At 36.9% G+C, this 26,809-nt stretch overlaps 1 protein-coding gene across 1 annotated transcript in view; it reads left to right on the top strand.

The window, feature by feature from the left end:
- LOC138327489 (uncharacterized) overlaps window positions 1-24,025 on the top strand; it is a 35,005-nt gene extending 10,980 nt beyond the window's left edge. Inside the window, exons 2-7 of the mRNA XM_069273614.1 lie at window positions 2,034-4,479; window positions 10,611-10,739; window positions 12,091-12,195; window positions 12,551-12,638; window positions 16,217-16,322; window positions 18,515-24,025. Coding sequence (XP_069129715.1) covers window positions 2,034-4,479; window positions 10,611-10,739; window positions 12,091-12,195; window positions 12,551-12,638; window positions 16,217-16,322; window positions 18,515-18,598 — 2,958 coding nt within the window. The 3' untranslated portion in view covers window positions 18,599-24,025. The remainder of the gene's footprint in view (window positions 1-2,033; window positions 4,480-10,610; window positions 10,740-12,090; window positions 12,196-12,550; window positions 12,639-16,216; window positions 16,323-18,514) is intronic.
- The last annotated feature ends 2,784 nt before the right edge of the window (window positions 24,026-26,809 follow it).

Genomic DNA, 26,809 nt, shown 5'->3' with positions numbered 1-26,809 from the left:
TGCAAGATAATTTCAGGTGAAATTGTCATCATGCACCGTCCGTCGTCGTTCGCCGTCCACCGTGTGCCGTGCGTAAACTTTCATTCAAACACTTTCTTCTCAATAACCGAAAGGCCCAGGGTACTGATATTTGGCCTGTAGCATGCTGGGATGAAGGGCTAGGAAGTTTGTTCAAATGAATGACCTTGACATTCATTCAAGGTCACAGAGGTCAAAAAAGCTAAAATCTTTAAACGACTTCATCTCAAGACCCAGAAGGCCCAGGGTACTGATATTTGGCCTGTAGCATGCTGGGATGAAGGGCTTCCAAGTTTCTTCAAGTGAATGACTTTGACCTTCATTTTAGGTCACAGAGGTCAAGTAGGCTAAAAAATCCTTTAAACAACTTCTTGTGAATAACTAAGAGGCCTAGAGACCTGATATTTGGTCCATAAAATGCTTGGATGAAGGGCTACCAAGTTTGTTCAAATGAATGACCTTGACCTTCATTCAAGGTCACAGGGGTCAAATAGATTAAAATGTTTAAACGACTTCTTGAGAATAACTAGGAGGCCTAGAGACCTGATATTGGGCCTGTGACATGCTGGGATGAAGGGCTACCAAGTTTGTTAAAATGAATGACCTTGGCCTTCATTCAAGGTCACAGAGGTCAAATATGCTAAAATCTTTAAACGATTACGTTGTAATGTGCTTATAGTCATATGACCGTTAAGGCCCATGGGCCTTTTGTTTAAAAATCTGTTGTTGCATTTTTTGGTACTCGCATCTTTTCATCTTCATGTTCTGATGAAAAAGATATAAAATCCAAATTTACCATTTGAAATATGCCATATATCTTATTGTTTATGAGCCAACTAAGTACTTTTTGCACATGGTCAGTTTTATACAGGATTCGCATGCTCCAAGCACACCTGTGGCCTGAATCTTCATTGGGTGGATGCTTATCTGCAGACGACACGACACCATATTGGATCACCTCGCTATAGTTTTGTTACGTGGAATAGTGATAATAGATACTAAATAACTGCAACGATGGAATTTTAAAAAATGCCTGCAAATGAACAAGTTGGCAAACATTATTCATATCACCGACTTACATGTTTCGTCTTTCATGCTTTCATACTGCATGAGAAAAATGTGACCATACCTCACCTGTTTGTTTACATTTGTCCACTATACATGTAGTCAGATTTGGCTATATAGTCAAATCTAGCTATATAGCCAGATTTAGCGGTGCTACCATACCTGTCTCTGTCTCTTAACATTACTGAATACCAGGAGACGCCTATAAACCCAGAATAAAAACCACCATTTTTCTCAACAAATACTTGTCTCATCGAGTCAAAAGGGACACCATTGCAAAGCTAAATAAATTTCACGATGTTTAGTCATTGGTTTAAGGACAAGATTTAAAGAAATGTCTTAAATATTCATCTTTAAAAAATGACAGCCGGCTTCAGAAAATAAGATGGTAAGCCTGGCACCTGCAAGCTACATCAAAGGCTGTGCCGCCGGACATCAAAGGAAAATCAGTCGTCGCCCAACGTCACAGTCAGTGTACAAACACGCTTAAACTAAGCTTGGGATAGTACTCATAATGCAATGCTAGCATGCTTATAGGGCGGTGATTCAAAAATAGACAATGATGGGACTGACCTCCCCCCCCCCTCCCCTAATATATTATTGTATTTATAGCATTGTCATATGTTTGTGATTCATAATCAAAGAAATTGTGGGGTCAGTTTTGCTATTTCTAATTGTAAGAGTCTTTGTGATATTATAATTACTAAAAAGGGGAGCAATACAGGCCCTCTGGCCCTTTTGTTTTTGAATGTTTGTTTCAAATCATGTGCTCTTACACAAGAACCAAATTGCAATGATCGATTTTTGAAAAAATATCACCTTAAATTATCTTGGATTACAAAAATATCTCGTTTTGCCGATTCGCAAGATTCGTCATTCAATTTTTGGTGTGTACGCTGATATTGTGATTTTGCCTTGATAAACTAACGGTCTTTTCTGTAATGTTTCAGATGATTCTTCGGATGACCCATCCGCTCTGTCGACTTTTCCAGCCTGGATCTGCTCAAATCTGCCGAAGGAGTTTCTCATTTCTTCGAAATGTCGGTCCATTCGTTCCTTGTTCAGCCATCCCACACTCTGCTTTCTGTGCTGATGTTGTATCTCCATTTCATGGAGTCCGACAGCTTCATATCAGTCATTGGAAAGGTAGCAAAAGATTGAGACCATTTTGTCAACCCCATTGTGGAAACAACTGGCTCTCTTCAGGCATCAGTTCAGACACACAGCGCAAGGAATGGGATGTGAAAGTGGAAACGGTTAATGTACTGAATTGTCAGCAAGGACAGCAGATATTGAAAGATTTTCTAATGGAAGCTGCATTGGGGGGAAAGGAAGTTAGTGGTGCAGAATTGGTGAAAACTTTAGATGCAATCATAGCAGCTGTTTATTCTGATGGAAATTACCCATTTAAAGCTATTTGTAATATGTTCCAGAATAACAGTTTTACAGGACAAAGGGGCTTGTCATCAGGTAACACAGGTATCGCACAGCTGTTTCATGAGCAGTCTTTATTGAAAGACTTCTTCAGTTGTGCAGAGATTGAGCCTCTGTTATCACTGATAAATGAACGTTTACCGACAATGACAGTCGGCGAGAAAGCTCATGTGTTCTTGTGTCTGAACTATCTAGGAATTCAGGAAGTTTATACCAATCACCCTGTGATACACAAACTTTTCTTCACTTTAAATGAACCCACAGGACACCTTTGTTTTGAGGATCTCCGAAAATTCCAGATGGTTTTAGAAACCTATTGTAATAGAGACGTTGTAAAATACCAGTATCTACTTCCACATATTAAACATCTGAACTCTGTTGGCTACTTGACTGGTCTAGAAAAGCAACAGTTTGTGCGAGCGTTATCATTCTGTAATACAGTTACGACCGGACAGAAGATAAACTTACACCGTTGGGTTGGTGAGGATATTTATCCAAGGATTTTCCCCCAGATTTGGTATGCACTTGTCACAGATGAGACTGTTATGAAATGTCCTGAAAATATTTTAACCATTTTGGTACATTTATGCGATTGCAATTCATCAAATTACCACATTCCGAAGATCATCAGAAAGGACATCTTTGACAGGATCGAAAAGAAACTGATTGAACATCTGGAGCTTGGAAACATGTCACTTCTTGTTAGAATATCCTCTATAAAAAACTACCTAGACAGGCGTTTCGTTTCTAAAAGAATGCAACTAAAATTCGTAGATCAGTGGGAGACGTTCCTCCATACCAAGACAAGTTTGAACGCTGTTGAAATGCTTAGTGTGATGACAATGTACAGATTACATTATTTTTGTCTCTCATCAGATTCCCTCGGTATTCTTACTCGTATTATGGAGGAGAATTTTAAAACTTTGCATCCGACATATTCTATTCATTTTGTCAGCATGCTTGGCTGGATGTTAAGGCAACACAGATCTAGAGGTGGAGATTTATCTCATTTTAGTAAACTGTTGTATCTGATCAATACCCCCCTGGATGCAGGCATGTTTCAAAATTCTATTGTGTTTTTGAAGCTTTTGTTGAAATGGAAGCTTCATACTTTATCCCCAGATGCTTTCAAGATGTATGTGGAACTGAATCTGCTTTTTAGAAATGGCTTTGGAAGAAATAGTCGGTGGCTCCCCATAGCCTTGGACTGCTTGGACAGTCAACCCTATGATACTGCTACAAAGAAAAAAATAAAAGAAAGGATGTCTGATTTTTGTAAAGGCGAAACAGATCTAGTGACTCTCTTACACATATGTTTACATCTTATAGAAGATCCCAGTATTACTAAAGTCAGCACTTACATTGACAGCTCTAAACACATTGTATTTTATAGAGATGTTCTGAATTTGATTAATGCAAAGATAAACAGCGCAGATCTCAAAGACTTGACGGAATGTTTCTCTGCCGACTTAAGTTTCAGACTTAGAAGAGCTCACAGATATTCAGTTTATGTTCAGCATACCATTAGTGACTTAATTGGCAGGGTATCAGAAGTGCTCCTTGTCCCACACCCGATGTCAGACGCTGTAAAGCTTGGTGAGGCCATCAGTCACCATTACTACCATGAGTATAATGAGTTTTTTCAGCTCACCACTGCGGCCGTGGATCAACTTGTCACTAACTTACTGAAGGAGGAACAAACCTGTGGTCTCGATGGTTTTATAGCTCTTACTAATCTGTTTGCTTCTGGTCAGATGAGTAGATCAAAAATACGAGAGCTCGAAGTGTTTGTGGATATCTTGTATGAGGAAAACATAGATTCCATGAAGATAGACTCCTTATTGCTTGGCTTAGATAACTTGTGTCTAGCTGGAGTTTTCCCCAAGAAAACTCTTAAAGCTGTCCTTTCTTCTGATTTCCTAGACGTCGTAGACCAGTGCATTGATAAGAAGTCACAAAGAGGTAGGGTGAGAATTCTTTGTTTGTTAGCTCGACTACCTCAATAGCAAGACATTTAAGTGATAATTATTTTAAAATTCCACATTGTCTGTATAGAGGATCTTATATGAGTGACTATGTGATATGGAATTTATCAAACGAGTTCAATAATTTGATATGCCACGAGCCTTAAGGCAAATTATTTGACTCAGTACATCTGTATTGTCTATATAGACTCAGTACATCTATATTGTCTATATAGACTCAGTAAATCTATATTGTCTATATAGACTCAGTACATCTATATAGACTCAGTACATCTATATTGTCTATATATAATTAGTACATCTGTATTGTCTATATAGACTCAGTACATATATATTGTCTATATAGACTCAGTACATCTATATTGTCTATATATAATTAGTACATCTGTATTGTCTATATAGACACAGTACATCTATATTGTCTATATAGACTCACTACATCTATATTGTCTGTATAGACTCAGTACATCTATATTGTCTATATAGACTCAGTACATATATATTGTCTATATAGACTCAGTACATCTATATTGTCTATATATAATTAGTACATCTGTATTGTCTATATAGACTCAGTACATCTATATTGTCTATATAGACTCAGTACATCTATATTGTCTATATCTATATTGTCTGTATAGACTCAGTACATCTATATTGTCTATATAGACTCCGTACATCTATATTGTCTCTATAGATTCAGTACATCTATATTGTCTATATATAATTAGTACATCTATATTGTCTATATAGACTCAGTGCATCTATATTGTCTCTATAGATTCAGTACATCTATATTGTCTATATAGACTCAGTACATCTATATTGTCTATATAGACTCAGTACATATATATTGTCTACATAGACTCAGTATATCTATATTGTCTATATGGGACAAGGAAGTAATTCCAACCGTGTGGACAAAACAAAATTGCGATCTGCCCCTTTATCAAGACATACAAAACGTAACACAATTACATAATAGGATACGAACAGTAATGCGGGACAAAGTAGACAAATATTAAACTATTTAGCACAATGGAGCGCAATATACCCTTCAGCAAGTGGAAGCCGAAGGCCGGATCTACAAAAATGTATCCATGCTATTCGGCTGTTCGGCAGAACGCTAAGATATGAGCGATGACTGGAAAGCGTGCCACGTGTGTTGTCATGTGTAGCGAAATTGATTTATAGTGCTCATTAGTATAAGATGCAAATTTAGTCGCCTATCTCCTCGGTGTGTTGTCAAAGAAGCAAAGTCCCAAATTTAGTCACCTTTTGCTGGGCAGCATATGTAAAGGATCAAAAACGCGTAGAACAGAACGGGAAAATGCTGGAAGTAGGGATAATTAATTGAAAAGCAAGTGATCAATTGATGTCAATTTGTATATTTAACGTTCATTAATGCCTTTGGGATAGCGTGTCTGTAGATAGGTAATCCAGAATCTCTTTCTCGATCAACGCTTGGTTTGTGGCCAGCGACGGATTCGTAAAGCTTGTGAATAGAGAATGCTTCTGGTGGTATGCGAGGGATGATGACTGGTGGGACGGAGGTATAGGTGAGAATCAGTAGGTTTGGAATACAAGTCAGTAATAATGGCCCCTTCAACTAAGGTGGATCTAGTGTCTAGAAATATATTGGTATCCGATGATATATCGGCAGTGAATTTGATGGTATTGTGGAATGTGTTGACATGTTCAATAAATTCATCGAGAGACTATCGGTTGGAGGTTCATTTGATTTCAATATCGTCAATGAATCTGAGCCAGCTAGGCCATGGGCTAGGAGGGTCCCACATGCACCCCCCCCCCCCCCCCCCAAACCTCCGAACCAATATTTTTCTTAACCCTTATGACCCACTGATCACAAATCAAAATGTTAACATTGCATAAGTTGGGATGAACTTCCGGTTATGACGTCATCAAGATGGCCGCCATCTCAAATTCCACTAAAAAATGAAAAATAGTCATAACATTGACATTTTTCAACCGAAGTAGACAAATGAGGTATCAAAATGACCACAATAGAACACTAAAAACATATCAGGACCAAATAACCAATTATATGTAGTGATTTTTACGCAGGAAGTGAAAAAATAGGATTTTAAGCTCAAAAATGATAATTTTTTAGTAAATTTTTCATATTTTGCTTGACGCAGCAAAAACGTTTTCCAACCGCAAACTATTATTTCTAATTAGTTTTTTGCCCACTTATAAATCAGTTTAAACAAAAACAAGAAATAAAAGCAATGTTAGCATTGTATAAGTTCCGATTATGACATCATCAAGATGGCCGCCATCACATATTTCACTAAAAATGAAAAATATTCATAACATTGACATTTTTCAACTGAAGTAGACAAATGAGGTATCAAAATGACCACAATAGAACAACAAGTACATATCAGGACCAAAACATCCAATATATGTAGCAATTTGTACGTTGGAAATGAAAAAATAAGATTTTAAACTCAAAAATGGCAATTTTTCAGCAAATTTTTCATATTTGTCTTCATGCAGCAAAAATGTTTCCCAACAACAAATTATTATTCGTAATCAGTTATTTGATATCTTATCAATCAAAAAATCAATGAAAACACCAACAAAAATGATAATATATAGAAATGCAAAAGATAATTATTGTTATACCCTCATTAGGTTTACAAAACATCACCAGGTGCTTATAATGGGCATATGCTATTTTTCGAACTCGAAGCCACTGACGCTAACTAGCATCTCAAAAATAATTATTACAGCACAACACCTACTGATAGAGTAACAAATGTAACCTAAGCCTGTGTTTCTGTTTATAACATTTTCCAGAACGTTTGTGTCTTTGAAAATGAGAACATTCATTGTTTATTTCCTATGCATAGCATAGGCAAAATGTTAGATGGTTACTAAAGTGTCACATATTTCTTTCACTGGTTCTTATTATTATCTATTATCATTGTACGTGCTTTCTCGCCTCACTGCTCCATCCACTGAAGAGACTCGGCATGTCTGGTAGCTGGTAGTCCAAATTATCAGAATAAATCGAGATATCAGTATCAAATTCGTCGAGAGCCATTGCGTTGTCTTCAATGTCGATGAGCTGATGTGACAGTACATTACCAGTGTTGTTCTAGCCTGTCATCTTTCATAACCCATCCTTGGCCAGAGTTCATATCAGGAACAATAGGTTCAGAGATGTGGGATCTCCCTCAGATTCTAACATATCGTATATACTGTTCCAGACTTCTTCGGCATAATGGAAACTACACCAGATCCACATTATTCGAATGGTGGAATTTGTTCTCCTTAGCACATAGCTCCATAATTTGTATGAAGTACCATTCATTAATCTAGTGGACCTCGTGCGCCCATAAATGGCACAGGTGATATCATCGAGGTCATTAATGAGGCCATTAATGTTAAATGTTTTTCATTGGTCTGACTTTTCCCACTCGCTTGAAGGTGCTGGTTGTGTCACATCTGGTGTATGCGTAAAGAGACCATTGAAGACTCTCCAGAAATAAAATTTTGTACAGTGCTTTTCAGACTTGGCAAATAGTAGATCTTCACTGCAGACCTCATTTATGACCTCAAAGAATCCACCTGTGCCATCTATGGTCACTGAAGGTTCACAAGAATGAGGAATTGTGCTTCATACGAAATAAGGAGAACCAGCTCAAACCTTCGTAGAATGTGGATCTGATAGTCTGGAACATCATATACGATATTTGAATCACTAGGTTGGAAACAGGAAGAGCTCCTACATCCCTGACACTGATGTTTCTTATGTTAACTCTGGCCATGGACGGTTGACATGCTACAACCACGATGGCAACCCGGTAATGTAATGTCACATCAGCTCATCAGCTCATCGCTATCGAAGACAAAGAACTAGTGAAAGAAATATGTGACACTGTTAAGTAACCATCTGACATTTTCTGACGTTATACACAGGAAATAACACTGGGTGTGCTCATTCTAAAAGGCACAAAACGTTTCGGAAAGTGTCATGGTATTTACAGTATGACAGAATTACCTCAGTTTTAATTTGATACCATATAGCTATTAGTTGGTTGGCATTTTAATAATTCAGTTTGAGACGCTACTAGTGTACAACATTTCGAACATGAAAGTGAATTATTTTGAAGTCCCACTTAGATATTCGGCCAACCTAAAATTCTTTGTTAAGATTTAAATTTTCAATAGCCACTATTATATTCAGGAAATTCTAAGACACCAGGAAACTGTAGTCTCGGCGGTTTGGGAAAAATACACTATCAAATGATCTGTATACGCAAACGGTGATGCTTTGTAAACCAAATGATGGTATAACAATAATTCTCTTTTGCATTTCTGTATATTTTGTTGTTGTTTTTACTGATTTACAAGAAATAACTGGTTACGATCAATAATAATTGTTGGGAAACATTTTTGCTGCATGAAGACAAATATGAAAAATTTGTTGAAATATTACCATTTTTGAGCTTAAAATCTTATTTTTTCATTTCCTACGTACAAATCGCTACATATATTGGATGATTTGGTCCTGATATGTATTTGTTGTTCTATTGTGGTCATTTTGATACCTCATTTGTCTACTTCAGTTGAAAAATGTCAATGTTATGAATATTTTTCATTTTTAGTGAAATTCGTGATGGCGGCCATCTTGATGACGTCATAACCGAAACTTATACAATGTTAACATTGTTTTTTTTTATTGTTTTTGTTTAAACTGATTTATAAGTGGACAAAAAACTAATTAGAAATAATAGTTTGCGGTGGAAAACGTTTTTGCTGCGTCAAGTAAAATATGAAAAATTTACTAAAAAATTACCATTTTTGAGCTTAAAATCCTATTTTTTCACTTCCTGCGTAAAAATCACTACATATATTTGGTTATGTGGTCCTGATATGTTTTTAGTGCTCTATTGTGGTCATTTTGATACCTCATTTGTCTTCTTCAGTTGAAAAATGTCAATGTTATGACTATTTTTCGTTTTTTAGAGAAATTTGAGATAGCGGCCATCTTGATGACGTCATAACCGGAAGTTCATCCCAACTTATGCAATGTTAACATTTTGATTTGTGATCAGTGGGTCATAAGGGTTAAGAAAAATATTGGTTCGGAGGTTTGGGGGGGGGGTGCATGTGGGACCCTCCTAGCCCATGGCCTAAGCTGAAAGGTTGGATTGGGGCTGATGTTAAGATAGCAGATTCAAGGTATCCCATGAATACATTGGCATATGAAGGAGCCATCTTGGTGCCCATAGATGTACCACTGATTTGCAAGTAGTTGTCGTCATTAACTTGAAGTTGTTAAGGGTGAGGACAAGTTGAAGGAGATCTACTAAACTCTGGGTCAACGGATGGTTAGACACACGTCTGTTCCATACCGCACAACAGGCAGCAATGCCTTCCGCGTGCGGGATGTTGGTGTAGAGAGAGACAACATCCATCCTTACTAACAAGTGCCATCTGGTAGGTCATTGCAAGGCGTTTTATTCAAGTAATCAGCAGTATCTTTTAGATAAGATGGTAGATGTTCAACAATGGGGCGTAATGGAAATCAATAAACTTAGACTCAGTACATCTATATTGTCTATATAGACTCAGTGCATCTATATTGTCTATATAGACTCAGTACATCTATATTGTCTATATAGACTCAGTACATCTATATTGTCTATATATAATTAGTACATCTATATTGTCTATATAGACTCAGTATATCTATATTGTCTATATAGACTCAGTATATCTATATTGTCTCTATAGACTCAGTACATCTATCTTGTCTATATAGACTCAGTATATCTATATTGTCTATATAGACTTAGTATATCTATATTGTCTATATAGACTTAGTATATCTATATTGTCTATATAGACTCGGTATATCTATATTGTCTATATAGAGACTTAGTACATCTATATTATCTAATAGTATATAGACTCAGTACGTCTATATAGACTCAGTGCGTCTATATTTTCTATATAGCCTTAGTACATCTCTATCGCTAAATCCTGCTCAGTAAGAAAATGTCACATGAAGTGTTCTCTATATCAATATCTGGACTTTCGTGATTTATATTGATGAATTTTTATTTATTTCAGTTGTTTCTGTAGAAAACGTGGAGTACCATCTGCTGCGACTGAACCGGTCTGTTGTCCTCCACTGTCCAGAGTTAGACATTCCATGGTTTTGTGGACATGTTAATGTTGACCAAAAACACAGGCTAAGATGTATGTAAATCCTGAGCAAAATGTTTTTAAATTAAAGAAAACTCAAGAAAAGGTTAAAAAAATTCCAATGTTAGACAGGCCTAAGGTCTGAAGGTCAAAAGTTAGACAGGCCTTAGGTCTGAAGGTCAAAGGTTAGACAGGCCTAAGGTCTAAAGGTCAACTAAAGGTTCAAAGTTAGGCAGGCCTAAGGTCTGAAGTTCCACTAAAGGTTCAAAGTTAGACAGGCCTATTGTCTGAAGTTCCAATAAAGGTTCAAAGTTAGGCAGGCATAAGGTCTACATTTCAACTAAAGGTTCAAAGTTAGGCAGGCCTAAGGTCTAAAGTTCCACTAAAGGTTCAAAGTTTGGCAGGCCTAAGGCCTGAAGGTCAACCAAGAGTTCAAAGATAGACTGGCCTTAGGTGTAAAGTTCCACTAAAGGTTCAAAGTTGGGCTGGCCTAAGGTCTAAAGGTCAAAAGTTAGACAGGCCTATTGTCTGAAGTTCCACTAAAGGTTCAAAGTTAGGCAGGCCTAAGGTCTAAAGTTCTACTAAAGGCTCAAAGTTAGGCAGGCCAAAGGTCAAAGATTAGACAGGCCTAAGGTCTAAAGTTCCACTAAAGGTTCAAAGTTAAGCTGCAGGCCTAAGGTCTAAAGTTCCACTAAAGGTTCAAAGTTAAGCAGGCCTAAGGTCTAAAGTTCCACTAAAGGTTCAAAGTTAAGCTGCAGGCCTAAGGTCTAAAGTTCCACTAAAGGTTCAAAGTTGGGCAGGCCTAAGGTCTAAAGTTCAAAATTAGACAGGCCTATTGTCTGAAGTTCCACTAAAGGTTCAAAGTTAGGCAGGCCAAAGGTCTAAAGTTCCACTATAGGTTCAAAGTTAAGCAGGCCAAAGGTCTAAAGTTCCACTAAAGGTTCAAAGTTAGGCAGGCCTATTGTCTGAAGTTCCACTAAAGGTTCAAAGTTAGGCAGGCCTAAGGTCAAAAATTAGACAGGCCTATTGTCTGAAGTTCCACTAAAGGTTCAAAGTTAGGCAGGCCAAAGGTCTAAAGTTCCACTATAGGTTCAAAGTTAGGCAGGCCTAAGGTCTAAAGTTCCACTAAAGGTTCAAAGTTAGGCAGGCCTAAGGTCAAAAGTTAGACAGGCCTATTGTCTGAAGTTCTACAAAAGGTTCAAAGGCCTAAAGATCCCATTAAATATCAAAAGTTTAGCAGGCCTTAGGTCTAAAGAGTCATATCACTTAATTTCAAATGTTGGGCAGGCCAAAGATCTAAACGCCCACTAGAGGTCAAAATTTAAGGCACAGACACACAGGTCTATACAAGGTTATTATATGTATACAAATAGTTAAACATGTCTTATTAATATTTTTTATACAGATCTCATTGATTATTGTGAAGAGACAAAGAAAGCTCTATGTAGAGTTCTAGGTGGCAGAATGTTTGTCAGCGTAAACTCAACAACCCGACTCAAACATGTTGTAGGTAAGTGTATAGACAACAGATTGGTCTGCATTGTTGTATGGTAATCATTGATATCAGACACGGTACAAACGGGCCAGGAAAGTGTTAATTACAGGGTAGTACAATTATATGTCTGAATTAATAACTTTAAACTTAAATTTGAACAGTCGACAGAAGTATTTTAACTTTTCACAAATAGCACCTTGTTAAAGGTTGAGGTGTGGCGAGTAGGATATCTATAATGTATTGTGATTGTCAACATGTTAAACAATCACTGTGTTCTACTGACTAACATTGAAATTTTATATAGATCACTGAAAAATAGACGATGCAAAAGTTTTTTTGTTGGCATTCATTTGTTTTCTTCGGATTGCAGATTTCCAGTGTTTTGTCACATCTCATGGACACCCGATCCAACCAGACTTAATTGATCTGGACAAACCACTTCCTGTTGGTGTTCAAAAGTAAGTCTACATAGATATAGACAAACCACTTCCTGTTGGTGGTCAAAAGTAAGTCTCCATAGATATAGACAAACCACTTCCTGTTGGTGTTCAAAAGTAAGTCTACATAGATATAGACAAACCACTTCCTGTTGGTGTTCAAAAGTAAGTCTCCAAAGATATAGACAAACCACTTCTTGTTGGCGTTCAAAAGTAAATCTCCAAAGATATAGACAAACCACTTCCTGTTGGCGTTCAAAAGTAAGTCAACATAGATATAGACAAACCACTTCCTGTTGGTGTTCAAAAGTAAGTCTCCAAAGATATAGACAAACCACTTCTTGTTGGCGGTCAAAAGTAAATCTCCAAAGATATAGACAAACCACTTCCTGTTGGCGGTCAAAAGTAAGTCTAAATAGATATAGACAATCCACTTCCTGTTGGTGTTCAAAAGAAAGTCTACATAGATATAGACAAACCACTTCCTGTTGGTGTTCAAAAGTAAGTCTCCATAGATATAGACAAAACACTTATTGTTGGTGTTCAAAAGTAAGTCTACATAGATAGAATCAAACCGCTTCCTGTTGGTGTTCAAAAGTAGGTCTACCGGGCCTAGATATATACACAAACCACTTCCTGTTGGTGTTCAAAAGTAAGTCAACATAGATATAGACAAACAACTGCCTGGTGGTGTTCAAAAGTGAGTCTACATAGATATAGACAAACTGCTTCCTGTTGGTGTTCAAAAGTAAGTCTACATAGATATAGACAAACCGCTTCCTGTTGGTGGTCAAAAGTAAGTATACATAGATATAGACAAACTGCTTCCTGTTGGTGTTCAAAAGTAAGTCTCCATAGATATTGACAAAACACTTATTGTTGGTGTTCAAAAGAAAGTCTACATAGATAGAATCAAACCGCTTCCTGTTGGTGTTCAAAAGTAAGTCTACCGGGCCTAGATATATACACAAACCACTTCCTGTTGGTGTTCAAAAGTAAGTCTACATAGATATAGACAAACCACTTCCTGTTAATGTTCTTGTACTGTAGCGGCCAGAATGGGATTCAAACTTGAGACCTCAGAACACTAGTACTGCTAAGCTAGCTGGTCACCAATCACCGACCCAGTCTAATCCGCTACAATATTCAAAAGCAAATCTTTTCAGCTAGTCTTGCAACCTTTGTAATTTTAGCCTTTCTTATAAAGTGCAGTACAAAGTTCATATAACAGACCTAGAAACACTAGATAATTGACCTAGCTAGTCAACGTTGTTGTACCCACTCCAGTTTACTAAACACTACTAGATATTTGACCTAACTATAGCTAGTGAACGTTGTTCTACCCGTTTCAGTTCACTAAACACCAGATATTTGACCTAACTAGTCAACATTGTTCTACCCATTTCAGTTTACTAAGACATAGCCAGTCAATGTCATTCTACCATACCACTTCACTTAACACTAGATATTTGAGATTTCTTGTCAACACCAGATCTTTGACCTAGCTAGTCAAAATTTTTCTGCCCTTCCACTTCACTAAACACTATTGACTATATATTTTACCTTACTAGTCAAAATTGTTCTACCCGTTCCAGTTCACCAAACAATAGTTATTTTACCTCACTTGTCAACATTGTTCCATCCGTTCCAGTTCACTAAACACTATATGTTTGACATACATGTCAATGTTTTCTACCTGTTCCAGTTCACTACATACCATTGTTCTACCCGGTCTAGTTCACTACATACCATTGTTTCACCTGTTCCAGTTCACTACATACCATTGTTCCACCTGTTCCAGTTCACTACATACCATTGTTCTACCTGTTCCAGTTCACTACATACCATTGTTCTACCTGTTCCAGTTCACTACATACCATTGTTCTACCTGTTACAGTTCACTACATACCATTGTTCCACCTGTTACAGTTCACTACATACCATTGTTCTACTTGTTACAGTTCACTACATACCATTGTTCTACCTGTTCCAGTTCACTACATACCATTGTTCTACCTGTTCCAGTTCACTACATACCATTGTTCTACCTGTTACAGTTCACTACATATCATTTTTCTACCTGTTACAGTTCACTACATACCATTGTTCTACCTGTTCCAGTTCACTACATACCATTGTTCCACTTGTTCCAGTTCACTACATACCATTGTTCTACTTGTTACAGTTCACTACATACCATTGTTCTACCTGTTCCAGTTCACTACATACCATTGTTCTACCCCTTGCAGTTCTCTACATACCATTGTTCCACCTGTTCCAGTTCTCTACATACCATTGTTCCACCTGTTCCAGTTCACTACATACCATTGTTCTACTTGTTACAGTTCACTACATACCATTGTTCTACCTGTTCCAGTTCACTACATACCATTGTTCTACCCGTCCCAGTTCACTACATACCATTGTTCTACCCCTTGCAGTTCTCTACATACCATTGTTCCACATGTTCCAGTTCTCTACATACCATTGTTCTACCTGTTACAGTTCACTACATATCATTGTTCTACCTGTTACAGTTCACTACATACCATTGTTCTACTTGTTACAGTTCACTACATACCATTGTTCTACCTGTTCCAGTTCACTACATACCATTGTTCCACCTGTTCCAGTTCACTACATACCATTGTTCCACCTGTTACAGTTCACTACATACCAATGTTCCACCTGTTCCAGTTCACTTCATACCATTGTTCTACCTGTTACAGTTCACTACATACCATTGTTCTACTTGTTACAGTTCACTACATACCATTGTTCTACCTGTTCCAGTTCACTACATACCATTGTTCCACCTGTTCCAGTTCACTACATACCATTGTTCCACCTGTTCCATTTCACGAACATACCATTGTTCTACCGATTCCAGTTCACTGCATACCATTGTTCTACTTGTTACAGTTCACTACATACCATTGTTCTACCCCTTGCAGTTCTCTACATACCATTGTTCCACCTGTTCCAGTTCTCTACATACCATTGTTCTACTTATTACAGTTCACTACATACCATTGTTCCACCTGTTCCAGTTCACTACATACCATTGTTCTACTTGTTACAGTTCACTACATACCATTGTTCTACCTGTTCCAGTTCACTACATACCATTGTTCTACCTGTTACAGTTCACTACATACCATTGTTCTACCTGTTACAGTTCACTACATACCATTGTTCTACCTGTTCCAGTTCACTACATACCATTGTTCCACCTGTTCCAGTTCACTACATACCATTGTTCCACCTGTTCCAGTTCACTACATACCATTGTTCTACTTGTTCCAGTTCACTACATACTATTGTTCTACTTGTTACAGTTCACTACATACCATTGTTCCACCTGTTCCAGTTCACTACATACCATTGTTCCACCTGTTCCAGTTCACTACATACCATTGTTCTACCCATTCCAGTTCACTACATACCATTGTTCCACCTGTTCCAGTTCACTACATACCATTGTTCTACTCATTACAGTTCACTACATACCATTTTGTTCCACCTGTTACAGTTCACTACATATTGTTGCTTTACCTGTTCCAGTTCACTAAACTCTGTTGTTTGATCCTCTGTTGCAGAGTTGCTATAGATATTCTGCCAGACAGCCTCTGGGGCGACAAACCCGACGTCATATATCAGGAGAAACAGCGACAATTGGAAAAGGAAGGCTACAATTATATACAGGTTTGTTGTTATATTTCTGAGACGACTATTGGAAAAGGAAGGCTATAATTACAAACAGGTTTGTTGTTACATTTCTGAGACGACGATTGGAAATTGAAGGCTACAATTACATACAGGTTTGTTGTTACATTTCTGAGACGACGATTGGAAAAGGAAGGCTACAATTACATACAGGTTTGTTGTTATATTTCTGAGACGACGATTGGAAAAGGAAGGCTACAATTACATACAGGTTTGTTGTTATATTTCTGAGACGACGATTGGAAAAGGAAGGCTACAATTACATACAGGTTTGTTGTTATATTTCTGAGACGACTATTGGAAAAGGAAGGCTATAATTACAAACAGGTTTGTTGTTACATTTCTGAGACGACGATTGGAAAATGAAGGCTACAATTACATACAGGTTTGTTGTTACATTCTGAGACGACGATTGGAAAAGGAAGGCTACAATTACATACAGGTTTGTTGTTACATTTCTGAGACGACTATTGGAAAAGGAAGGCTACAATTACATACAGGTTTGTTGTTATATTTCTGAGACGACGATTGGAAAAGGAAGGCTACAATTACATACAGGTTTGTTGTTACATTTCTGAGACGACGATTGGAAAAGGAAGGCTACAATTACATACAGGTTTGTTGTTACATTCTGAGAGGACGATTGGAAAAGGAAGGCTACAGTTACATACAGGTTTGTTGTTACATTCTGAGACGATGATTGGAAAAGGAAGGCTACAATTACATACATACAGGTTTGTTGTTACATTTCTGAGACGACGATTGGAAAAGGAAGGCTACAATTACATACAGGTTTGTTGTTACATTCTGAGACGACAATTGGAAAAGGAAGGCTACAATTACATACAGGTTTGTTGTTACATTCTGAGACAACGATTGGAAAAGGAAGGCTACAATTACATACAGGTTTGTTGTTACATTCTGAGACGACGATTGGAAAAGGAAGGCTACAATTACATACAGGTTTGTTGTTACATTTCTGAGACGACTATTGGAAAAGGAAGGCTACAATTACATACAGGTTTGTTGTTACATTTCTGAGACGACTATTGGAAAAGGAAGGCTACAATTACATACAGGTTTGTTGTTACATTTCTGAGACGACTATTGGAAAAGGAAGGCTACAGTTACATACAGGTTTGTTGTTACATTTCTGAGACGACGATTGGAAAAGGAAGCTAAGGCTACAGTTACATACAGGTTTGTTGTTACATTCTGAGACGACAATTGGAAAAGGAAGGCTACAGTTACATACAGGTTTGTTGTTACATTCTGAGACGATGATTGGAAAAGGAAGGCTACAATTACATACAGGTTTGTTGTTACATTCTGAGACGATGATTGGAAAAGGAAGGCTACAATTACATACAGGTTTGTTGTTACATTTCTGAGACGACGATTGGAAAAGGAAGGCTACAATTACATACAGGTTTGTTGTTACATTTCTGAGACGACTATTGGAAAAGGAAGGCTACAATTACATACAGGTTTGTTGTTACATTTCTGAGACGACTATTGGAAAAGGAAGGCTACAATTACATACAGGTTTGTTGTTACATTTCTGAGACGACTATTGGAAAAGGAAGGCTACAATTACATACAGGTTTGTTGTTACATTTCTGAGACGACTATTGGAAAAGGAAGCTAAGGCTACAATTACATACAGGTTTGTTGTTAATTTAACAGACATAACTTACGTACCGAGACGTATGTTCAAAGTAAGTGATACAGAAAGTAATTCTGCGTATGTTAACTGAAATGATGGTGGCTAGTGAACTGCCTAAAGTCTATTTTGCAGAGTATAAAGTTCAAAGCACTAACATTGTTCACACCTAAATAATTGTAATCCCTCTATAAAAATCATGTACGGTTTGAAATTGTGATTGTATTTGTAACATAGTGTCAGGTGGCTAGAGATTAGTTCCGCTCCAGTGATCGCACCATGCAAGCCGATCCTGCAAAGTACTTCATGTTAAGCCGGGTTGCCATATTATCCGAGTTCGTATGAACCAAGTTCTACTGTATTCCTAATTATACAGTTAAAACAACTATTTGTGACACATTTAAATTTGTAATATTTAAGCTGTCTCGAAAATACATGAAAATTTGTATCTTGTAAAATAAAGTGGTTTAAAGTATGTTATATTATCATTGTGTTATATGTATTGCAGGTAAAAAGGGACAGTATGCGAGGGCTGGCACTGACACAACCGGGCAAGCTGGAGGAATTCTATACAGGGAAAATCTTTGGATAGATCCACCCAATATTGACACAGAGAATCACTAAGCGTTGTCAAAGAATCCAGGACCTGTTCATTTCTGTTATCTTTACCTCAGTGTTGGATTTCAATAATTTCAAAAGTGGTATGACAGATCATGAATAGGAATCTTAAATAGGTCTGTCAAGTGGACAGGGATATCTCAAGAGTGAAAGATTTGTACTAGTCAACCCGAGACTTGCAGAGGGTTGACATACAAAATCTTTTATAATGGTTGAAATACACCTGTCCTATTGACAGACCCACGTGTGATCATGTATTTCTCTCATACTTATCGAAAGATTGTAAAATTTCAGTTGTTTATAAACCTTTTCAAAGTGCCATCATTACAGGGGCATTGCAATGCATATTTAGACAATGCCGATAATGGTCGCTGCATGTATTGATGATGTCATGTTATTGTCGAGCGCAGTTGAGTGATCTTTTCCCTATTAACTGCAAGATAATCATTTCTTCCTCATTGTACAGAGATATCTGCCACAACCAAATCTAGCTACTCTTGTAGAGGAAAAGGTATCACATTCTGACTGACTTTCTGCTGCAAGATCCATCTATAATGTTAGGTGTGGAAACCGAATCAGGTATGGCTGACAATTGATTGTGTCTTGTCAAACTATATTCTGATCAAACACGACCCTCACAGATAATGTTCTCGGAGCTCGAGGTTGGCGCATGCACAGCTGTAGTTTACAAAATGTCGGTCTAGCTGAGAAATTGTCAACATTAGATTCAAATGCATCTATCTGATTAAATACTGGTGACAAAGTTAAAACTCTATGTCTACAGCTGGAATAACATCCCCTACTCACATCCAGGTATGTGTCAAAGCCGTGTTTTATCAGAATATATTTTGACTAGACACGATGGTCGGTCGTACATTGTACTTTATTTGGTTTCCCATACCTTGCGGTAAAGCTAGTCAGAAGCAGGTGATATCTTTTCCGTACAATTTCTGCCTGACTTTTCCGCTACAACAGTAGCTATTTCAATACCTACTTCAGGAGCGCTGATTAAGAGTCTGTACATGAGGTAAATAAAATTTATTTGTGTAATCACTTTACATTATAAAGCTTACAATGCCGATCATCTTAAGTATACTATACGTTTCTGATCTTGGTTATCGCCACGCCAACAGACGTTTACGACTGTTAAGCTCCACCCCTACATTGAAGCGACAGCCAATGAGAGCAGCGTTTACACAGCTTATTGACTGTCATTGGCAAACTGACTAGCACGCGTTCCCAGAAACTATTACATGATGGTACGTTAAACTCTTCAATTCAATTCAACTGACTAGATACCAATTAACGGAACCACCCACTAGACTGGCCTCCACATGTACACATATTGTAACGGTGCTTTAATATGTACAGTCCAATTGGACAATCCTTATCACCTTGACCTCAAGCTTGTTCTTCATGCGCATGCTAAACTTTGACATAATGCGCTATCGGAAGTCCACCTGCTTTCACATAATTCATTGATGTTTACCTGTTAAAAAGACTGTATTTAAATGGTTTTGATATATCTAATATTTCTTTGGTTTTGAGCATTTCAAAGTGATTTGGATTCTTGTTTTGTCACAGTACAACAAGTTTAAAGAAGTTTTTGAGAAAGTAGAATAAAAAATATCTAATTTGATAAGTTAGTAGATAAATGTGTATCTTCCCTTTATTAAATCTTCCTGTTTAGTAGGACGAAGATATCAGTACCATCAGAGGAGATTCACATCAGTCTAACCCGAGGCTTGCAGAGGGTTAAACTGTCGTGAATCTCCTCCATATCAAATCATTTATCATGGTCCTGATAAAATGAAAGAAAAAGATGGAACCCTGATGAAGTTCCTGATCAGTTGTCTCTTACAAGAATCAGCTGTAACAAGGAACAGTTGATGATCTGCTCTTCTCAGTTGTGTAATTAAAATTTCTATGGGGATTATGCAGGTCCAATACGGCTCTTATTTGAAACGTTTCGTTTGACCAAATTTTCTCTAATTAGGAGATTGATATAAAGTTATGATGAAAAAACGTTTTAGCTATTATTAAAAAAGACTGTTATTTTCATAGTGATATAAAATGTATTTATGTTTTATAAAACGATTTGCATGATGTCCAGTCACTGTGTTCCATTGTATACTGAAGCATAATCCATTATATCAATTATTTTGATATACGATATGATAAACCTGACTAGTACATACAGTCGTGATTAATGTGTTTTATAAAACTTACATTGTAATGATAAATATTGTTTTACCTGTTTTTAGCTACCAGGTACATAATATTGTTTGGTCAACTGAGAGTCTCAAGTGACCTATTTTAATCACCTTTTGTCCATCATCATGTGTCTTCCGTCGTGCGGCGACAAACAATTTGCATTTATCAACCTATTTTCCACAACCACTGCACCAAATTCGTTTAAATTTTTAGGTCCTTTACAAAAGTTATGAATTATATGACCCTGGGTTCTCATGTTTTCCCCAAAGGAGTGGGTCAAGTTTACTATACCGTTAGTTTATATTTGGAAAATTTTGTATCCCCCCGCGCAACGGGTCGAATGTGTATTCCTGATGTAGAGAAAAGCTAATTTTGGATTTGTTGTTTTACATTGGAAAAGCAAATTAGAATTTTAGGTACATGTAGGTGCAGTAAAAAATTTCTTCTTATTTTTACCAATACATATAACAGTAACTGTCAAAAAGAAAAATAATAAAGATAACTTCTGATACAAAGGTTCAAATTTAAAGTTTGTTTTTATTCAAAAATGCTTTTTACATTTAAAACCAAAAAAAGGAGATAAAAAAATAGTTAAAATTAAATCCGCCGATGGTGAGATTTAAACCAACTTTGTAATTCTCTTTCTGTATCAGCACTCAGGTGACCGTTAAGGCCTCTTGGGCCTTTTGTTGTTCTTTTAGTACAATCAAAATTTCAATTTGCAGTAAAATTTGTTATTGCAAGTAAGAATAGAATTGATATCTATAATTGATGTTTGATAGGATTGACTTGTATCAGCATTCCAGGAAATAAGTAATCTTCATGAAATGTTACCTGACCTCCCAGTGCTTAATTGGTAATGCTGGTACTGATGAAGTCTAAATAGAAATCAAAGGTAGCTGTGATACTGATTTTATAATATGTTTGTACCACATATTAAAGTTACAAATGTTCATATGTTAAATGCATCCTACAGTCTGTATTTTTATTACCACATTTGATCCAATAATTGTGCCTATATACCTTCAATGTAAGTCCTAATATCTACCATCCCTATGCCCTTCCTACATGTTACTCTATCAATTCCCATCTACATAATGTGAATTCAAACAAAGGTTATTATGTATTTTGAAGAGGAACTCCTCAGATTTGTATGTCCTCTTGTCTCCGAAGGGTCAGGATGACCTATATTCATGTACCCTCTGTCATTGTCCCCCGTCCATCGCCTGCTGTGCACCATGTGTAAAATTTCCATTCAAATGTTTTCTTCTCAATAACCGTACGGCCCAAAGTACTCATATTTGGACTGTAGCATGCTGGGATAAAGGCTACTATAGTTGTGAAAATGAATGACCTTGACCTATTTTCAATGTCACAGGAGTCAAATAGGCTTAAATCTTTGAAGGACTTCTTCTAACTAACCGAAAGTTCCAGGGTACTTATATTTGGCCTGTAGCATGCATGAATGATGGGCTACCAAAGTTGTGAAAATGAATGACCTTGACTTACTTTCAAGGTCACAGGGGTCAAATAGGCTAAAAAAATTGATAACTTCTACCTTACGGAAAGGTCCAGGGTACTCATATTTAGCCTGTAGTATGTCGGGATGAAGGGCTACCAAAGTTGTAAAAATGAATTACCTTGACCTACATTCAAGGTCACAGGGGTCAAATAGGCTAAAATCTTTGAGCGACTTCTTCTAACTAATCTAAAGTTCCCAGGTACTCCTTTTTGGCCTGTGGTATGTTGGGATGAATTAAGGGCTACTGAAGCTGTGAAAATGAATAACCTTCACCTACTGTCAAGGTCACAGGGGTCAAATAGGCTAAATACAGCTCTACCGGTTATTTAGCAGAAACTTGCATGAAATGAGCACTAGTCTGATATGGTCCCGACGAATTGTTGTTATTTTTTGGGTTGATCGGAAATTCAAGATGGATGCCACAGTGTTACATTAACGAATAACAGAAAGGAGAAACCAGCAGCTAAATTCAAAACGCAATTTAATTATATATACAATATTATACAGAGATGGTTTACAATATCTAAAGTAATTGGTGGTGGTACAAGAGTAATACGATGATTTAAAGTGTTACTTATCTGTATGCGAATGTCCTGGTATAATCCTTGATCCTTCCAGGTTTCAAATTAACAATAATCACAAATCCACAAGGAAATTGAATGTCCACTGATGATTTGTAAAGTTCCAGGCAATATGAATAAATCCACACAAAGTGTTGTAATAATCCACAGATAAAGTCACAATAGCTCTCCCAATAGAATCTTATATGGCGCTGTACAATTCTTGATATGTCTTATTACAGGTCTCATTACAGTTCTGATTAGCCTTGGGCAGCTGGAGTATATATAGCTTAACCCTAATTCAAGAATATTGGAGAACCTTCTTCTTCTAGAAATAAACACACATAACTTTCTGGAAATAGATCATTCTAGATCTCTACTTAAAATCAACATGTTTACAAACATATTTGTTTATACATGATTATATTCTAGAAAGTTCTATAACCTAGACTTATGATATGACCTTTATAGGATGTATTGATAAAAAAAGCTATAGGAGTTATCTCCCTTATCTCATAACTACATGTATTTAGTGTCATACATAACAACAGCTGTTATCTTGAAAACACATTTTGAACTTCTCAAGTTCTATCGGTGCAGTTTGGCTGAAACTTGCCTGGAATGACCCTGACATGATCTTGACAAAGTGTTGTTACATGTCGTTGATTCAAAATCGAAGATGGCTACCATGACACAATATCTAATTAATTTCCTATACAGCTAATGCCAAGGTAGCCGCGGTGGCCGAGTGGTTAAGATGTCCCGACATATTACCACAAGCCCTCCACCTCTGGGATGCGGGTTCGAATCCCATGTGGTGCAGTTGCCAGGTACTGACCGCTGGCCGGTGGTTTTTCTCCGGGTACTCCGGCTTTCCTCCACCAACAAACCTGGCACGTCCTTACATGACCCTGGCTGTTAATAGGACGTATTGTATGTATGTATCATATTTGATGATGTTGAACAATGATCTTTAGGACCTCTTATTCCAAGTATTACATGCTAGTCAACTAAAAAGAAATTTGCCATATGAACATAATATTTTTATATTAAATATTTTTATATTAATTTTGAAGATGTCAAATAAAAAATAAAGAAATACAAACCATGTCTGTTATATTATTAAAACTGACTAATTTATTTTACATCAATGACTCCAGCATCTGTCTGGAAATTGTAGAAATAGTTTTAAATAGCAAAAATTTAACAAGCCATTTTGAAGCTTTTAATCTTCATCCATATTATGATGTTACCATCACTGAAGTAATATCCCAGATCTATTTGGGTTGGATGCATTTCAGGAGAAAACAACTTACCAACCAAGACTTGCATTTTGTATAAACTTTTTAGCCCACCATCATCAGATGGTGGCCTCTTCAAAAAGACTTTCGTCCGTGATCCGTGGTCCGTCAGTTAACAATTGATGTTACCATTATTTCTCAGAAAGTACTGAAGGGATCTGTCTCAAATTTTTATGTGCAGGTTCCCCTAGTGCCCTAGTTGTGCAAATTGCATTTTGAGACCAATCGGTGAACAAGATGGACGACAGGCCGCCATCTTGGATTTTAATAGTTAAAATTTGTAACCGCTATTTCTCAGAAATCACTAAAGCGATCTTTCTCAAATTTCATCTGTAGGTTCCCACTGGTCTCTTGTTGTGTATATTGCATTTTGGACCAATCGGTCAACAAGATGGCCGATATGCTGCCATCTTTGATTTTGATAGTTAAAGTTTGTTACCGTTATTTTTCAAAAAGTGCAGAAAGTATCTGTTACAATGGCTGAAACTTGCCTGGAATGACCCTGACATGATCTTGACAAAGTGTTGTTACATGTCGTTGATTCAAAATCGAAGATGGCTACCATGACACAATATCTAATTAATTTCCTATACAGCTATTGCCAAGGTAGTTAGATGACCGTTAAGGCCCTTGGGCCTCTTGTTTCCTGCCTAGGTCATTATTGAATCATATATGGTAGCAGTTTCTATGGGATGTCTTTAAAAATACCACATTGTCATTAAAAAATTGTCTTTTGATAGCCATTATATTGGTGCAGGATCCTAAGGTTGAAAGCATTATGGTTAATAGTGAACTAATTTCCATGTATTGTATCATATTTGATGATGTTGAACAATGATCTTTAGGACCTCTTATTCCAAGTATTACATGCTAGTCAACTAAAAAGAAATTTGCCATATGAACATAATATTTTTATATTAAATATTTTTATATTAATTTTGAAGATGTCAAATAAAAAAGAAAGAAATACAAACCATGTCTGTTATCTTATTAAAACTGACTAATTTATTTTACATCAATGACTCCAGCATCTGTCTGGAAATTGTAGAAATAGTTTTAAATAGCAAACATTTTAACAAGCCATTTTGAAGCTTTTAATCTTCATCCATATTATGATGTTACCATCACTGAAGTAATATCCCAGACCTATTTGGGTTGGATGCATTTCAGGAGAAAACAACTTACCAAACCAGACCTTATATTTTGTATAAACTTTTTAGCCCACCATCATCAGATGGTGGCCTCTTCAAAAAGAGTTAATATTATTTCTCAGAAAGTACTGAAGGGATCTGTCTCAAATTTTTATGTGCAGGTTCCTCTAGTGCCCTAGTTGTGCAAATTGCATTTTGAGTCCAATCGGTGAACAAGATGGACGACATGCCACCATCTTGGATTTTAATAGTTAAAATTTGTAACCGCTATTTCTCAGAAATTACTAAAGCGATCTTTCTCAAATTTCATCTGTAGGTTCCCCTTGGTCTCTTGTTGTGTATATTGCATTTTGGACCAATCGGTCAACAAGATGGCCGACATGCTGCCATCTTGGATTTTGATAGTTAAAGTTCGTTACCGTTATTTTTCAAAAAATGCTGAAAGTATCTGTTACAAATTTAATCTGTAGGTTCCCCTTGGGTTCTAGTTGTGCATATTCGATTTTGAGATTGGTCAACAAGATGGCCAATATGCCGCCATCTTGGATTTTGATAGCTGAAGTTTGTTACCACTATTTCTCGGAGAGTACTGAAGGGATGTGTCTCAAATTTTTTATATGCAGGTTTCCCTAGGGCCAAAGTTGTGCATATTGCATTTTGGGACCGATCGCTCAACAAGATGGCTGACATGCCACCATCTTGAAATGTGATAGTTGAATTTTCTTACCGTTATTTTTGAAAAAGTACTGAAGGGATCGTTCTCAAATTTCAACTGTAGGTTCCCTAGGGCTCTATTTGTGTATATTGCATTTTTGGACAATCGGTCAACAAGATGGCCGACAGACCGCCATCTTGGATTTTGATAGTTAAAGTTTGTAACCGCTATTTCTCAGAAATTACTAAAGCGATCTTTCTGAAATTTCATCTGTAGGTTCCCCTTGGTCTCTTGTTGTGTATATTGCATTTTGGACCGATCGGTCAACAAGATGGCCGATATGCTGCCATCTTTGATTTTGATAGTTAAAGTTTGTTACCGTTATTTTTCAAAAAATGCTGAAAGTATCTTGTTACAAATTTAATCTGTAGGTTCCCCTTGGGTTCTAGTTGTGCATATTGGATTTTGAGATTGGTCAACAGTATGGCCGATAGGCCACCATCTTGGACTTCGATAACTGAAGTTTTTTACCACTATTTCTCAGAAAGTACTGAAGGGATGTGTCTCAAATTGTTTTATATGCAGGTTCCCCTAGGACCCGAGTTGTGCATATTGCATTTTAGGACCGATCGCTCAACAAGATGGTCGACAGGCCACCATCTTGAAATTTGATAGTTGATTTTTATTACCGTTATTTTTTTTTTAAAGTACTGAAGGCATCTGTCTCAAATTTCATCTGTCGGTTCCCTTAGGGCTCTTGTTGTGCATATTTAATTAGTGTA

Source organism: Argopecten irradians, chromosome 7, assembly GCF_041381155.1.
Source record: "Argopecten irradians isolate NY chromosome 7, Ai_NY, whole genome shotgun sequence".
Lineage (NCBI taxonomy): Eukaryota > Metazoa > Mollusca > Bivalvia > Pectinida > Pectinidae > Argopecten > Argopecten irradians.
The sequence above is the reverse complement of the archived record's forward strand: the minus strand, read 5'-3'. Positions and strand labels throughout refer to the sequence as shown.